The 15626-nt window shown below is 41.0% G+C and overlaps 2 protein-coding genes across 4 annotated transcripts in view; both read right to left on the bottom strand.

The window, feature by feature from the left end:
- Positions 1 to 1863, bottom strand: part of efl1 (elongation factor like GTPase 1) — a 33854-nt gene extending 31991 nt beyond the window's left edge. The window contains exons 1-2 of one of the 3 annotated variants that reach the window (XM_046033204.1): positions 1811 to 1863; positions 1157 to 1256 (exon numbers count right to left, since the gene is read on the bottom strand). In XM_046033204.1, coding sequence (XP_045889160.1) covers positions 1157 to 1247 — 91 coding nt within the window. In that variant the 5' untranslated portion in view covers positions 1248 to 1256; positions 1811 to 1863. The other 2 variants (XM_046033205.1, XM_046033206.1) reach the window with 2 other exon arrangements.
- A 2036-nt stretch (positions 1864 to 3899) lies between these two features.
- Positions 3900 to 15626, bottom strand: part of LOC123959290 (ADAMTS-like protein 3) — a 12959-nt gene continuing 1232 nt past the window's right edge. The window contains exons 2-6 of the mRNA XM_046033244.1: positions 14380 to 14563; positions 8878 to 9082; positions 8683 to 8786; positions 8123 to 8337; positions 3900 to 6828 (exon numbers count right to left, since the gene is read on the bottom strand). Of these exons, the coding sequence (XP_045889200.1) occupies positions 6710 to 6828; positions 8123 to 8337; positions 8683 to 8786; positions 8878 to 9082; positions 14380 to 14563 (827 nt within the window). The 3' untranslated portion in view covers positions 3900 to 6709. The remainder of the gene's footprint in view (positions 6829 to 8122; positions 8338 to 8682; positions 8787 to 8877; positions 9083 to 14379; positions 14564 to 15626) is intronic.

The following is a 15626-nucleotide window of genomic DNA, read 5'->3' as shown; positions in this document are numbered from 1 at the left end:
TTCTGTAGGCTACACAATCATGGGGAAGACTGCTGACTTGACAGCTGTCCAAAAGACGACCACTGACACCTTGCACAAGGAGGGCAAGACACAAAAGGTCATTGCTAAAGAGGCTGGCTGTTCACAGAGCTCTGTGTCCAAGCACATTAATAGAGAGGCGAAGGGAAGGAAAAGATGTGGTAGAAAAAAGTGTACAAGCAATAGGGATAACCGCACCCTGGAGAGGATTGTGAAACAAAACCCATTCAAAAATGTGGGGGAGATTCACAAAGAGTGGACTGCAGCTGGAGTCAGTGCTTCAAGAACCACCACGCACAGACGTATGCAAGACATGGGTTTCAGCTGTCGCATTCCTTGTGTCAAGCCACTCTTGAACAAGACACAGCGTCAGAAGCGTCTCGCCTGGGCTAAAGACAAAAAGGACTGGACTGCTGCTGAGTGGTCCAAAGTTATGTTCCCTGATGAAAGTAAATTTTGCATTTCCTTTGGAAATCAAGGTCACAGAGTCTGGAGGAGGAGAGCAGAGGCACAGAATCCACGTTGCTTGAAGTCCAGTGTAAAGTTTCCACAGTCAGTGATGGTTTGAGGTGCCATGTCATCTGCTGGTGTTGGTCCACTGTGTTTTCTGAGGTCCAAGGTCAACGCAGCCGTCTACCAGGAAGTTTTAGAGCACTTCATGCTTCCTGCTGCTGACCAACTTTATGGAGATGCAGATTTCATTTTCCAACAGGACTTGGCACCTGCACATAATGCCAAAGCTACCAGTACCTGGTTTTAGGACCATGGTATCCCTGTTCTTAATTGGCCAGTAAACTGGCCTGACCTTACCCCTATAGAAAATCTATGGTGTATTGTGAAGAGGAAGATGCGATACGCCAGACCCAACAATGCAGAAGAGCTGAAGGCCACTATCAGAGCAACCTGGGCTCTCATAACACCTGAGCAGTGCCACAGACTGATCGACTCTTTCAGTTTTTGAATGGAATTACTGAAATAAATCAACTTTTTGATGATATTCTAATTATATGACCAGCACCTGTATTAAGTTGATGAAATTTTAAATGGAATTTGGTTTAACGTTGGCATGATCTGTACAGACACACAATCAGGGCTAGTCTCTGCGACAATAATGTTTAATGTCAGCGTGTCGACTCACCGTGGTCAACATGTGCCAGAATACACAGGTTTCTGATGTTGGCAGGGTTTCTCTGCAGTGCAATGATCTTTTCCAAGCTGGAGAGTCCCATGGCGAGCACCTAAAACAAATGACAACACTCAACGTACAGCTGGTCACCTGCTTCAACCTGCTGATTTGTTACTTATGACCATAAAGACCATGAAGTGACACTGACGTGATAGTGTGGAATAATAGTACAATGACACTGTTATGTTACATGTTATGTTACAGTGCAGGTCAGGCTTTGCTCGCTTTAACGTTACTGGCTAACGTTAAGGTTAAAGCTAATAACGTTAGCGTCGGCAGAGCGGTCTGTCAGGACGATAATGTTTAAACAGTGAGTGGACTCAAAACACGGACTTTAACGTAAGAGTGCAGTCAACATAAAAGGGTAAAACTAGACTGGACATGGAGTAACGTGCCTGCGAATTGCAGCGTTAACGGGTAATCTCTGCTAACACTGTGGCTATCCTAATTCAAATCTCTCACAGAAACAAGAATCAGAATCAACATGGCTTCTAAACTCTCAACACAACACCGCTAGCATGTGCTACGCTGCCATGTAGACTTAAAAACAACATTATTGTGAAAGTAAGCACACATTTCACAGACATGTGGACATTCTTAACTCACGTTGTTGTCCCGGAAGTTGATGAAGCACGTTAACCACACCCATTTGCTAACATTGGTGCTGCATTCAGGGCACATATTAAAAACGGGCCACAAGGCGACAGCTTGTTCTTGACAGATACAACTAGATAAGACACATTTATGTGTAATTCATTCACAACACCTTTTAATTCAGCGTACAGTTTGTAAATAGAAACCTTGTGCTATTAACAAAGTATGCATTCGCTGACAAAAGCGTTTTTTTTTTTACACGCAGCTATGGATGCACGGTGGTTGATAGGTTACCAAATGGGAGAAAGTGTTTAAAAAGTTGTGGAAATCTGTGCGATGTTGGTGTTTGATACCATTAAAAAGTATTAATCAGTTCCATACTCAACATAATGGGAGGTGGAGGCTCCTGCTTTGGAGCCACCTTGTTGTGGATTATCTCCTGGCACAAACTGAGTCAATATTTTTACTGTCAAAAACATAGAAAGTACATGAAATGTTTGGCTTCTGCCACAAAAAGTAACATATTTCTGCTTTATATTTTTTCCCCTCTTCATTCCTGTAAATTATGTTATTGAAGAATGTGGTATCGCATGCTGTATGTAACCATTGATAAGTGCTTGTAAATACATATTATATAGCATAATTTTAAGGAGTCCAATAGTTTGGAACCACCACTTTATAGTGTCCTAAAAGCACAAAGTCACTTTTTCACAAGAGAACTAAGAGGTGATATCCAATAATCATATAATACAGTAATGCAGCTTTGTCATTTGCTGTATGCTGCATCTATTCACTTTTTCATGCACTGTTGAGTAATCTTTTATACAGTGTACACTCCCATCTCCCCGCAACCCTGTACGCATCTCACAGGGACTTCTAAAACACAAAACACTGTCGGAGAAGTGAAGTATTTGTCACAAAGCAACATAACATGTCTCCTCCCCAAGGTCAAAGAATAAAATCTGCCTTCGCAAGACACTGCACCCCAAATAGCCCCCGATGGCTGGTCCATCGGTGTGTCAGTGTGTGTGAATGAGTTTCTGTTTCTGGTGAGCAGCTGGCACCTTAGCCTCTGCATCCATCCAGTAGAACTCATCAGAAATGACTAAAAAGTATGGTCCTGATATTATCATAATGAGTAAAAAAAAGTCCTCATACCAAGTCATTTCTCTTCTGGGAGACGTTTTAACCTCTCTGTTTCTATGTGGTGTACCTGACTGATGTAACTACACATTTAGATCTTTGACTTAATTCTTCCTCACAAAGCGTCCACAATGTTTAGACTATCAGTTGTTTTAATATGTTATGTCATTTAGGTTTGTAAACATCAACAGATGTTTTGCACTGTGCATGATGAATATCATGACACTCTGAGGTAGGCTCTATTTTTATTGTTGCAAGATTTTATCCCATATTTTTCTTGGTCCTTGTCTCCTGCAACCAAGCCTTCCTGATGCTTTCCTGTGATGTTTTGTATGGTATTCCATAGTGTTTGTCTGTGTTGATCAGGTTTTCAACCATAAGCAGCACTTGTGACACCACAAAGTTTTCCTCCTGATAGTAACTATGATGTTTTATAGCACATTGTCATTTTGGTTGGTTGATCTGACGTACAGGAAGAGGTGGGGTGGGGTGCCAATGAATCAGAAAGTATGGAATGTATTTTCTTCACTTCTGTGGGAGCTAGGCAAGGAGTTTCCCCCTGGTTTCAGTCTGTACTAAGTTATGCTTAAAATGTCCCGGACCTACCTCGGTGCTGTAAACAGAGAGATTAAAATGATATTATTCATTGGCTCTGACTTTGAGTAAAACAACAATTTCAGAATTTACTTTTAAACATGTAAAAATACTCTGAATAATAATGTCCAGCGTTGTTTTGTCAAAAAAAAAAACTACTAAAAAGGAGCTTAGCTACCCCCTCACCCAAAATTCTAGAATATGTGAATATACACAGATACAGGATACTGGAAACAGTGGTTTGAGAAAAAAAACCCTCAAGGTCCACTTACTAGCATAACATTGCCAAGCGCCATGTGCTAAGGAAGACTATGAGATGTGGGTGAAGGCTCAGGAAAAAAAGCAAGTACACCTTGAGTTAAGATTTGTTTTGATACACAAATACATGTATATTTTATTTTAAAATTTGAACCACTTGACACAATCAGTAAACCTTCAGCTCTAGATCCACATCATGCTTGTGTGATTTACATTTTAGGTGATGATGGGTTAGTTGTACTGTCATAAAATCATGCTTGTGCATGCTTGTTTCAAACTTTTACAATTTTAGGAAACCCTTATCTTTTACCTTTAGAGCCAGAGCAAGGTTGTTTGAGGGTCAAGGTACCTTGAAGGTAAAAACTAGGTCCACATTTATGAAGTGATCAAACTGTCTTTATTCTTTTGTGTTATCTATAGCACGTTAATGATTTGTTGTACTACCTCATGTTCTCTCAGTCAAGCTGCAAAACCACACACAGTGTAATGTCACCACATCAGATATACTGTTTCAGAAGCCAGGGAAAAACACTGAAGAATGCTTGTTGCCTGGCGGCATTTCACAATGGAGCTACAAAACATTGGAGATTGCGCTTAAACACATGCAAATAAAACCAAGCGAGTGGTAGTAAACATACCACCCAGTCTACAAATACACATGCTTTATATTTTAAAAAGACACCATAACCATGAATGAGTAAGAAAATAAAAGTCTCACACAATCTACATACACCCAATATACGATATTGCACTTAGAACACACAGTATATACAAGACATTTTAAAATGCAGCACATCGCTATGATAACCAACACAAAGGTAACATGAATAGACAATTCAGTCAAAATCATTGGTGTGCTGGTGCCTCTCATTCCAGCGCCGGCTGTTCTTCATTTGTAATATCAAAATTATTTTACAAAACCTTTTGTACTGCCATGGTTGAGAATCATAGAGTGATGCTTTCACAACCGAACCTCCACCAATAGCAGCAGCTCTTTTCCTCATCAGTGACATGTATTGTAACTACAATCACAACCCAGTACCTTCACACAAGTCAATGGTCTTTAAGTTAATTTCAATCCCAAATTCTGTTTTATAAACACATACATGACCTGACATTGCTATTATATATTACACACAAGACCTCCACTGCTGCATTCTCTCCACATAAGGGTTTCACCAGCCCAGTATCCCCAGGAATTATGTTCATACTGGATGATTCTGCAGCACATAATTGTGCCCACGTTCAGTGCCAATGCAAGAAGCATTCTGTCCTTTAATGTAGTTAAGTAAGGGTGTTGTAGTGGGGGTGGTGGATAGACGTGTAGCAGATCTGACTTTCATGCAGTTTGTGACCCTAACCCCTAACTCCAATAATACCTTATCCTTCCAATCTTCATGGTAACGGCTAATCCCTCCCTGGGACACCTTTGATTCTATCCCCTTGACCATCATCTTAAACATCTTCCTCACAAAACATCTTTGCACCTTTGGATCTTGGATTGTTTTTTTGGCCCTTAATCCCTTGACCGCTGCTTTTGCACTGTCTCCAGGATTCTCCTAATGTCTGGGTTCTCCTTCTCCTCTCTCTCTCTCTTCTCTACTTCCCTGCCACTTTGTGGTTTGGGGCTCCTCCTGGCTGAATGAGGGTTCACACGGTGTGCGGACTCTTGAGTGACATGTGCTGACCTGTGCCTTCGCTTCCTATTCCAAACTTCCTTGTCAATGGAGAGTAACCTAACCCTAACCCTGAAGCAGCCATGATCTTTCCCAAACCTTAATCAGGTATTTAAGTTGCTTATCCTTTAACTGATAACCACTACTTTTCCCTAACCTGACCAGCCTGTAACTGCCTCACAAATAGAGTAGAAATAGATCATTTCAAAAACATCAGCACTGCACACTATCTGGAGTTTTGCTGAATCGGCCAAATCAATATTTTGAAGGCCAATACAATATTCTAGACTGAAGTCACCAACAGTGGGTTTTGTGCTGATGTTTTGTGTCAGTATTTTTTAATCTTGATCATTTTCATGTCAAAGAAGAACAAGAATTCAGTACAACCAAACCTTTACACTTATTAGGTTGGAAAAGCCTTCGAACAAGGACATGGGGACGTGACAAGGGGACACTAAAACACGTGGGACACTGGAACTCACACTAAAGAAATTCTCAGGGTTAGCAGCTTGTTAAAGCAAGATGACATACTGTACTTATTTAATGGTAGGGAAAGTAAACAATACATTAAAGAACAGTTTCGGGTATTACAACTTATTTTTGCACCATCATTTCTATCACTGAAAATAACACTTTCAGTGTAATGGTCAAAACTATGAAAATTACTTAAGTTATAATAAAGCGGAACTTCCCTTTAATATTTTTAGATAAATCACTTTTGAACAATTACACAAATAAATAAAGAAACAATTAAAGAAAGAAAAGTATGACTGCACGTTTTCTAGGCTGATCTGATGAACCTCACTTATATCAGCAGTGGATGGCATGACTGGCTGATATCTCAAATCTGATAAAGTATGAGGTATGCGCTCTACCATAAACAACATCATTATATTCTGTTTTGGCCTGGCAGCCTATTTTAAATGTCCCTTGAAACTAAACGTTCAGTTTTTTGCAGGTAAGTCAAAAAAATTCCTTTTGATCCACACAGTGAACACTTCGTTTTGGGAGGTTGGGTCCAAATCAGAAAATAAAGCCCCCTCATACTTCCAGCCTTTTGAGGCTGCGTTCAGTTTCCTTTTAGGAAGTGAAATAATTGGACAGAAGCTTGCCCAGCTTACATATATGCATCTATGCATCCACTCACAAATAATGTCCTTTCAGTCGTCGCTCAGTCATTCATCTCATGTAGTCCATCTATTTAACAAAAAGTAGTGGGGTTATAACTGTAACACTGCCACTAGGTGGAGTCATTGCCCTGTAAACATGACCCACAGCAACTCTGTTTGTACGGATCCAGGTGGCACAGCTTCAGTCTCTTCACCGCACTACAGTACTGGTTTGTGTCCCTGCATTCACCTGCATGGGAATAAAAGCACTCCACTCAGCAAAGAATAAAAGCATTTCATCGTTGTCAGTAATCATATTGTTGTCAGTGTTATTTTACAGCTCCCTTAGTTTGTCAAACATTAGAAAAAATATGATATTTTCATTGTCATTTCCTTTTCTTCTTGGAATGGACTGTATAATTTAGGACTAATTAAAGGCAAGTGTTATTGATATTAAGGAGGTAACTGAGTGCCCTGGATGCAACCATGGTTTTCCTTCTGCTTCCCCCAGATGAACTGCTCATTGGACCAGCCAGTGGTGAAAGGTAATTAAGTACATTTGCTCAAGTAGTGGTATGGTAACTGGACTTGATATTTGTACTCGAGTACATTTCAGAGGCAATCTAGGTGTATATAAGGTAATTAGAATTAGCTCCACATCGACTTGCTATAACATTAAAAGATGTTGCTTCATGTTGATGTAGGATTTGATCCAAGAGTAAAATATAAACAACAATGTTATATACTTTTAGGACGTGCCAGCCTGGGGCGCTGAAACCATCATCTGACTGAGTCAATGCTACAGAAAAAACATTGGTAAACCCTGGTGCTGATAGTGGTTTCAGAACGTGCAACAAAACAAGATTAACTTCATGGGGTTTGCAAAGAAAACTTGATTTTCCCTCTTGTTTTTTCTTGTGGAACACTCACAACATTAAGCTCTGTTAACTAAGCAATTTAGCAGCCATGTTCTTTAATCCATTGTTGAATAATATTGATCGCTTATAATCAAAAAGGTGTGCTGTAAGTCAATGAGTATGTATATCATTTAGAATTGTGATTGTGATATTGTTATATGTATTAAATATTCACTTTCTAGTGTTTCTATAGCTATTAGGGGTCATCTTAGTTGGGGGTCCAAGGCAGTTGCCTACCTTGGCTGATGGTAATCTACCCCAGTAATACAGAAAATAGAGACAGATGAATTGGAACACTTCCAATTAATACATTCTAATGAATTGGTAGTGTAACATATAAAGCTTTTTTAGTTTGCGGATAGCAAGTCAGCCAAACATGCAAAAGTTTCCTGTAATAAATTATTATTTACTTGTGTTTAATGAATATCAGTCAGTAAGATTTTAGCATTTATTTTTTTCTTACAGCTTTTTAAAGGGTACACTATTCACTAATAAACTAATGGCTATATACTTTCTTCAACAATAAAAAATGCCAGATTTCAATATCTCAAAAGCTATGGGTAAAGGGGCATACTGCTGCTGAAGGTTCCTTGTAATGGTATCACAGACACACGTACAAAGACTTACTCCCACAGATGGTAATGTTGCAGTACTGCCAGGTGGAGGGCCGTTGGAGCCAGGCACAGTGCTGGTCAGCTAGAGTCCTGCCACTCCTGCTGTGAACACAGTCCACCTTGCGGGACTGAAAGCCGCTGCCACAGACCACCGTGCAGGCCCGCCACGCACCGGGACGCCAATGGACGTCACACAGGTCCGAGGAACAGTTGCGTACTGACGCAGGCCTGAAAGAGAGCAGTTTTAGTTTTGTCTTGCTACACATTCAGTCATTCAGTCTACTTTCTGTAGATTCTGAGAGGCATTAATTCAAGTCTATGTTTAAAGCTGGTGGTCTTGAACTGTGTTACTAATATTTTTCCCCCTCATGTTTATAAATGGGGTGGTTTATGGTTAGGCTGCATAAGATTTCACAGGTGCACCTAACAAAGTGGCCTGCATATAACACAGTAATTCCTACATGTATGCACAGTTCTACAGAGTTACAGAGTAATTTGATTACCAGCTTTGTGAGAATGTAGACCTGATTTACAGTAATAGTATTTTCATTGTGTTTGAGTGTATGTGTATACCTGTCCCTCAGATCACAGTCTGTGTATGAGGAGCCATTGGCATGTTGGCAGATGACAGATCTCTTCTGTACACTGGTGGTGGAGCCTACACACCTCCCTGAACACTGAAATTGATCAACACAGAGTTTACACTTAACCATACAATTTCTACAGTGTGTCACATGAACAAATGTTTAATTCAGTGTTTGAATGTACCTTTCCCCATGGACTGGTTATCCAGGTTGGACAGTTATTGGCGGTGCACTGCTCTGTGTCTGTGGGCTGGCTCATCCTCTTGCAGCCAGCCGCTGTCAGGGTCCTCACTATACCTCTGGCATCCAGCTGCTGACAGGAGACCTGCCTCTGTTTCCAGCCACTGCCACACGAGGCCGAGCACTTTGACCACTTTGACACCGACCATCTGAAATGATGATATGAAGCATTTTACGTTGTAAAATGGGAGGTCTCTGCTTATGAATAATAAAAGAAACAATGATATGCAACCACTCATTTCCAAAAACAACTGTTAATCATACCTACTTCACACTAGACAGGTTGTAAGGCAGGAGTAGAAGTAACACATTTAGTCTTGTTACTGTAACTGTCACAATCCTATCCTGAGTTTCTCTGTGAGTGTATTTATTTGTCAGTTTTCTATCTGTCATTAAGGTCTGTGTTACGGTGTTCTGTCCTGTCTTGTTCAGTCTGCCCAGTGTTAGTTTATTTACTGTTACCTGTCTTTTGGCTTTGATCTGTGCTTGCCTTAGTTCCTGTCTTACTCTGTAATTGTCTGGTGTTCTGTCTAATCCTAGTTTCAGTTCTGCCTTGCCCAGTTAATGTTGTTTTCTACTCCCTGCCTCTGTGTTCTAGTTCTGTGTTCTTGTTTAGGTTTTGTCTCTTATGATCCCTGTTTTTTAGTTGGTGGGTGTTTGTCTGTTTACATGGGTTTCTGTCCTTGTCTGGTATTTTGTAACATGTGTTCTGTCTGTTCCCCCAGTAATCCCTTGGCCTGCCTGTCTCTCTGCTTCCCCTGCTGTTTCTCTGCCTGCCTGTCCTTTACCCTCCCTTAAGTTTCAAAGAGCAGCACAATTAAATCATTTTATCCCCATTCAAGTTAGCAGCGGGCTAGACCGGAAGTTAGCCCGCTCGGGTGGCAGAAGTCTCTGGTGTGCACATATTCATCCTGGGTGATTGCTTTACAGCGGGATGTGCTTTTTTGGCTTCCTGCGCTACTGACCAACTTTCATAGGAAATATAAGAGCCCCATCTCCAATCCTGTATCCAGTTCTTCTTTATACATCCAGGGGCCAAATCCTGGAGGGGATCATACGTGTGTGTGTCCGCAGCTAATCTCGCATACTGGACCCATCAGCCTCATATGTTCTGTGCACATTTATGACTGTACGCCTATCGTAAAGCTTAGACTTCTGTCTTTTCAGCAGTATTTACCATTTTAAGATATGTGTTACGGCAAAGCAAATGGCATATCTTAAATTCAGAAGATTTGACTTATCGTCTCGTTTATTGTTTTCTTATTAAGTTTCTACAGTTCAGCAAACCCAGGACGCTCGGTTATAATAGCATTGAACTATTCTATGCACCTTAAAGATTACTGAGGCTATACTATACAAAGACTTTATTTAAAACTTTGGATACATATACTGTATAAGAGAACTCACACTCTATTATGCTATACAAAAACGCTTTCTCCCCTTCATTCCATGCACTGAACACACAGCCTGCCCTGCACTCCCCATTGATGACTACATCCTTGGCTATGTGTGGGGCTCTTATCTTGGTGTGGACAGTAAAAGGTCAGCAACAAAGCCTGGTATTACAGTGTGCTTGGTGATAGCCTGAAAATACACACTATGCAGTATCCCAGAGAAAGCTACCTCCTGCTGTGAGTCAGACGATAAGACAGTGCTTTTCACAAAGCAACCAAACTCCATCCACAATCCACACTGTCAATACTCTGCAACCTCTCCCTCTTCAAACGTCTCAGTTTGAAGAGGGTTCTACAATAATAAAAAAAAATGTAACTGACAATTTAGTGTTCTTGTGCCTGAGTACCACAGTGCTTCGAGCTAATAGTGTGTAATGTGTGTTGCATTAGTGAGTGAAGCTGACACTGTGAAGGGAAGCGGGGTGGGGTGGGGGTGGGGGTGGGGGGTGGGGGGGGGGGGGGGGGGGGGGGGGGGGGGGGGGGGGGGGGGGGGGGGGGGGGGGGGGGGGGGGGGGGGGGGGGGCTGACTGTTGGGCAAAGGCGGGCTGGCAGAGCTGGAAACAGCAGGGGGCTGAGGCTGAGAAGATTCTGCTGAAAGTTACACTTCTGTTGTGACCTCGCTGCTCTTCGTGAATTCATTAGCAGCCTACCCTCTCTGTGTTTAAAGTCATTAAAGTCAGTGAGTAAAAGAGTTTTTCCCAAGTATGTAGACTTGCAAAATGTAAATCAGTCACTGTAATGCAATTCTGTTTGATTGCATCTTTATTGTATATTCTGTGCACACATGCTAGCTTTAGCCTGGCTGGCACCTTGACCTAACAGATATCAATACACCATATCCCAAATGAAATATCTGCTGAATATGGGTATTTACTAAATAAAAATGTTTGATTCGGTTTGTCATATCAAGGACATATGCACAATAATACCATTCGAAAATACTGTAAGAGAAGTCAGTCTTGCTGCTTGTATGATAAATGAACTGAGACCTGCTGACACAATAGTGCCCCAGTGTTTTCCCTTGTGTTTCCTTATGTTTCCGCCTTCCCTTGGTGCCATTCCTCATCCGCCATCATCCAACCCCTTAAACGAAGCTTGAGGAGATGAGGACGAGGAGAGAGGCTTCTGGAGGAGCTTAGAGTGAGAAAACGCAGGTGTGTCCTACGCACAAATCTTTTATTAGTGGTGTGAAATATAACCTAAATGCAGCGCCTCCACATGTGTACAGATAATATAAAAAAAACATTACATAGTAATGTAACATAGTAAGATGCAATAGAATGTGATAGACTTTAGAATATATGGGATAATTGAATTGATTATTATTTCATTTGAAAGTGTTCAAAGCAGCAGTTTGTTTGTTATTTTACAATATAATCCACATTCCATTTTATGTGGTGAACGTTTGTGCAGATAATAATGCAAAATTACCATAAATGAATTATTATTAATCAACATTAAAAACACAGTAGATGTGGAACTGTTACACATCTAAATGAATAAAGAAATATTGTATATAAGAATTTTATAAGGTCAAAAGAGATATTCATATTTTTCTCTCTCTCTCTGAAAGATACTGTAAGGTTTTGAAATAGTTCTTAAATTAGGGGTTCTGTGGACATTCGTGCTAGTTGGTTTAGGGCATTCAGCTCTGCAGCACGTCATAAGTAAGTGACGTTGCTTTAGACTGATGCTATGGAAACAAGGATTTCTCTTTTGGCGGCTTCATCTTCTCTGTCCTGGCGTCTCTGGTTTCTCATTTCTCTATTCTGTGCCTCTTGGTCTCCTCACTCCTCCATCCTCCTACCTGTGTAGGATGGTCTCAGCGCGCCATCTCGGAGGAGGTCTTAATTCCTACAATACATCTCGAGGAGAGAGGAGGCTTGTCAGAGGAGCTATGGGCTGGGAAGCACCGGCCTTTTTGGCACCCAGGATGTATAAAAGAGGCATGTCAGGACTCTACAGTGTTCCTTATGTATTCATAAATTGTATTAGTTAGGCCTATTTAAGATGCACGATCAAACTTTCTGCCCTTCACCGTTTGTTTAGCGCCTAGTAAGGAATTGTTCTATCCACATTCCTTAATGACATTTCACCTTGATATTACTGATCTGATTAATTGCGGATGAAAGCGGCCACTGCCCTCTAACAATAAAAGGGTGTGCATGGTCTGAAACATTTACATTTACTCATTTATCTGACGCTTTTATCCAAAGTCACCTATAATTGCTATATATGTCAGAGGTCGCACACCTCTGGAGCAAAGAGGGGTTAAGTGTCTTGCTCAGGGACACAATAGTGTCTCACAATGGATTTGAACCCAGGTCTCTCACACCACCACAAAGCTTGGGTAAGTGGTACGTGTCAAAGTAACATCTACATGAATGGCAGGAACCAAGATTTTCCAGCAGAACGTAGCCCAAAGCATCACACTGCCTCTGCTGGCCTGCTTTCTTCCCATAGTACATTCTGATGCCACATATTCCCCAGGTAAGCGATGCACATGCACCTGGCCTCCACATGGTGTAAATGAAAATGTGATCCATCAGACAAGGCCACCTTCTATTGCTCCATGGTCCAGTTCTCAAGCTCACGTGCCCATTGTACGCTCTATTGGCAGTGAAAAGGAAGGAGTCAGCATGAGCACCCTGACTGATCTGTGACTGTGAAGCCCCAGATGCAACAAACTGCGATGCACTGTGTGTTCTGACACCTTTCTATCAGAACCAGCATTAACTTATTCAGTAATTTGACCTTCAGTAGCTCGTCTGTTGGATCGGACCAGGTGGGCCAACCTTTGCTCCCCCACATGCATTAATGAGTCTTGACCTACCGTGACCCTGTCGCCGGTTCATAGCTTTTCCTTTCTTGGACCACTTTTGATACTACTGACCACTGCAGACCAGGAACACCCCACAAGAGCTGCAGTTTTGGAGATGCTCTGGCCCAGTCGTCTACCCATCCCAATTTGGCCCTTTGCTCAAATCCTTACGCTTACCCATTTTTCCTTCCAACACATCAACTTTGCGGACAAAATGTTCACTTGCTGCCTACTATATCCCACCCACTGACAGGTGTAACGAGATAGTCAGTGTTATTCACTTCACCTGTCGGTGGTCAAAATGTAATGGCTGATTGGTGTATATCTCACATGCTCAGTGTATGAACCGGTATAGCCCCTCTGGTTCTCTGTCACATGTTAGTTGTTTCAAAATGCAGGACTAAACCCTTTGGTGAGGCGTCTTTTAGCTTATATGCCCCGAGTATAGCTGGAAGTGTTTAAATCTTAAAACATAAACTTTAAAACTACCTCTTCAGCCTGGCTTTTGATTAAGAATGGTTTAAAGACATTTACTTCATTTCATTCTCTTATTTTATTGTATTTATGTTATAAAATTGTAATCTATTTATTTGTTGTTATTCTATTAGTCTAGTTAGACTAGTTTTTAGTCTGGCTTTTATCTATTATTACCTAAGATTAGGGTATTTGGCTTATTATGGTTGACACCTCTGTCCTATTGGCTTGTCAGTGATCTGTGAACTACACTAACTTGTATTTAAGGTGCCATACAAATAAAGTTTGATTAAATGAGCAGTCAGATAACCAGACAGGTTGGACACAACAGTTTTGCCAGATAGGCTACAACTCTATTTGGAGCTAAACTTAGAATGAACGCACCCATAAAGTGAAAGAGGCAAAACTCCTAATTGTTGTTTTAGGGATGTCTGAATGTGCAAAATAACCCGCAGTGCTTGCATTTGTGGTCTGAACAGGCAGTAACATAAGTGAGTATATAAATGAACATGGACATTACGCTTCCTCAGTCTAACATAAAACTGCATTGTTTTTTCACTGAATTTTTTTATTTTACTTTATTTCCATTATTTCTTATTCTCCCATACTCCCTGTGCCAGGAGCTGGCACTGTGTCTGACCTAATTTGATGATCTCCCAGAAATACACGACATCATGACATCTGCATTTAAGTGTACCTGGGAGGGCAGTCCTGTCTGTTGCAGGGAACTGGGAAGGTGAAGGGTTTTGGTATGTGCTGACACATTCTGGGCTGAACTTCCCTTCCATCCAGAGTGACACAGTGAATCCTCTGCAGCCAAGTCCCTGTGTTCCCACAAGAAGCGCTGCATGTGGACCAGTCTCCAAAACCCCAGTCAAACTCTGTGGACCCAAATGTAACACACTCAGATCTATAGGATCATGGAAACAACAACAAAAATATTTCAGAACGCCTTAGGAAGCATTCAGCTTTAACCACCATCCAAGGACTTGCTAAAGTGTGAATGAGTGTTCGGCATAGTTCTCAATTTTTTTGTCAGATTTTGAAATGCCCACAATAGAGGTAAGAAATAGCTTGAGGCAAAACTGAGACAGCTGGGATAGGCACTTTTTAATGCATAACTAAAAACCTGAATACAATGAAGAGATATTCTGTGGAGGGGTTGGTTGAGTGTCTGAACCAGCTGAATCAACTTTGGATAATGTTGTGTGTAGAGTTGTAACTACTGATTGTTTTATTATAAACTGGATTATCTTCTTTATACAAAAGGTTGTTACAAAATTTAAATGAACACATGGGCATTGTCAAGGTATGAAACATGGAGTGCAGATCTTAAATTAAGTATGTATTGGACCAGAGTCCAACTACTTAACTATAAAATTATTCAAAATTGTTCTTTTTGCACTTACTTCTGTATATGTATCTATGTACACACACACACACACACACACATATATATACATACAGTGAGGAAAATAAGTATTTGAACACCCTGCTATTTTGCAAGTTCTCCCACTTAGAAATCATGGAGGGGTCTGAAATTGTCATCGTAGGTGCATGTCCACTGTGAGAGACATAATCTAAAAACAAAAATCCAGAAATCACAATGTATGATTTTTTAACTATTTATTTGTATGATACAGCTGCAAATAAGTATTTGAACACCTGTCTATCAGCTAGAATTCTGACTCTCAAAGACCTGTTAGTCTGCCTTCAAAATGTCCACCTCCACTCCATTTATTATCCTAAATTAGATGCACCTGTTTGAGGTCGTTAGCTGCATAAAGACACATGTCCACCCCATACAATCAGTAAGAATCCAACTACTAACATGGCCAAGACCAAAGAGCTGTCCAAAGACACTAGAGACAAAATTGTACACCTCCACAAGGCTGGAAAGGGCTACGGGGAAATTGCCAAGCAGCTTGGTGAAAAAAGGTCCAC

This window comes from Micropterus dolomieu, linkage group LG20 (genome assembly GCF_021292245.1).
Source record: "Micropterus dolomieu isolate WLL.071019.BEF.003 ecotype Adirondacks linkage group LG20, ASM2129224v1, whole genome shotgun sequence".
Lineage (NCBI taxonomy): Eukaryota > Metazoa > Chordata > Actinopteri > Centrarchiformes > Centrarchidae > Micropterus > Micropterus dolomieu.
Note: the sequence above shows the minus strand (reverse complement) of the source record. Positions and strands in the feature narration are given on the sequence as shown.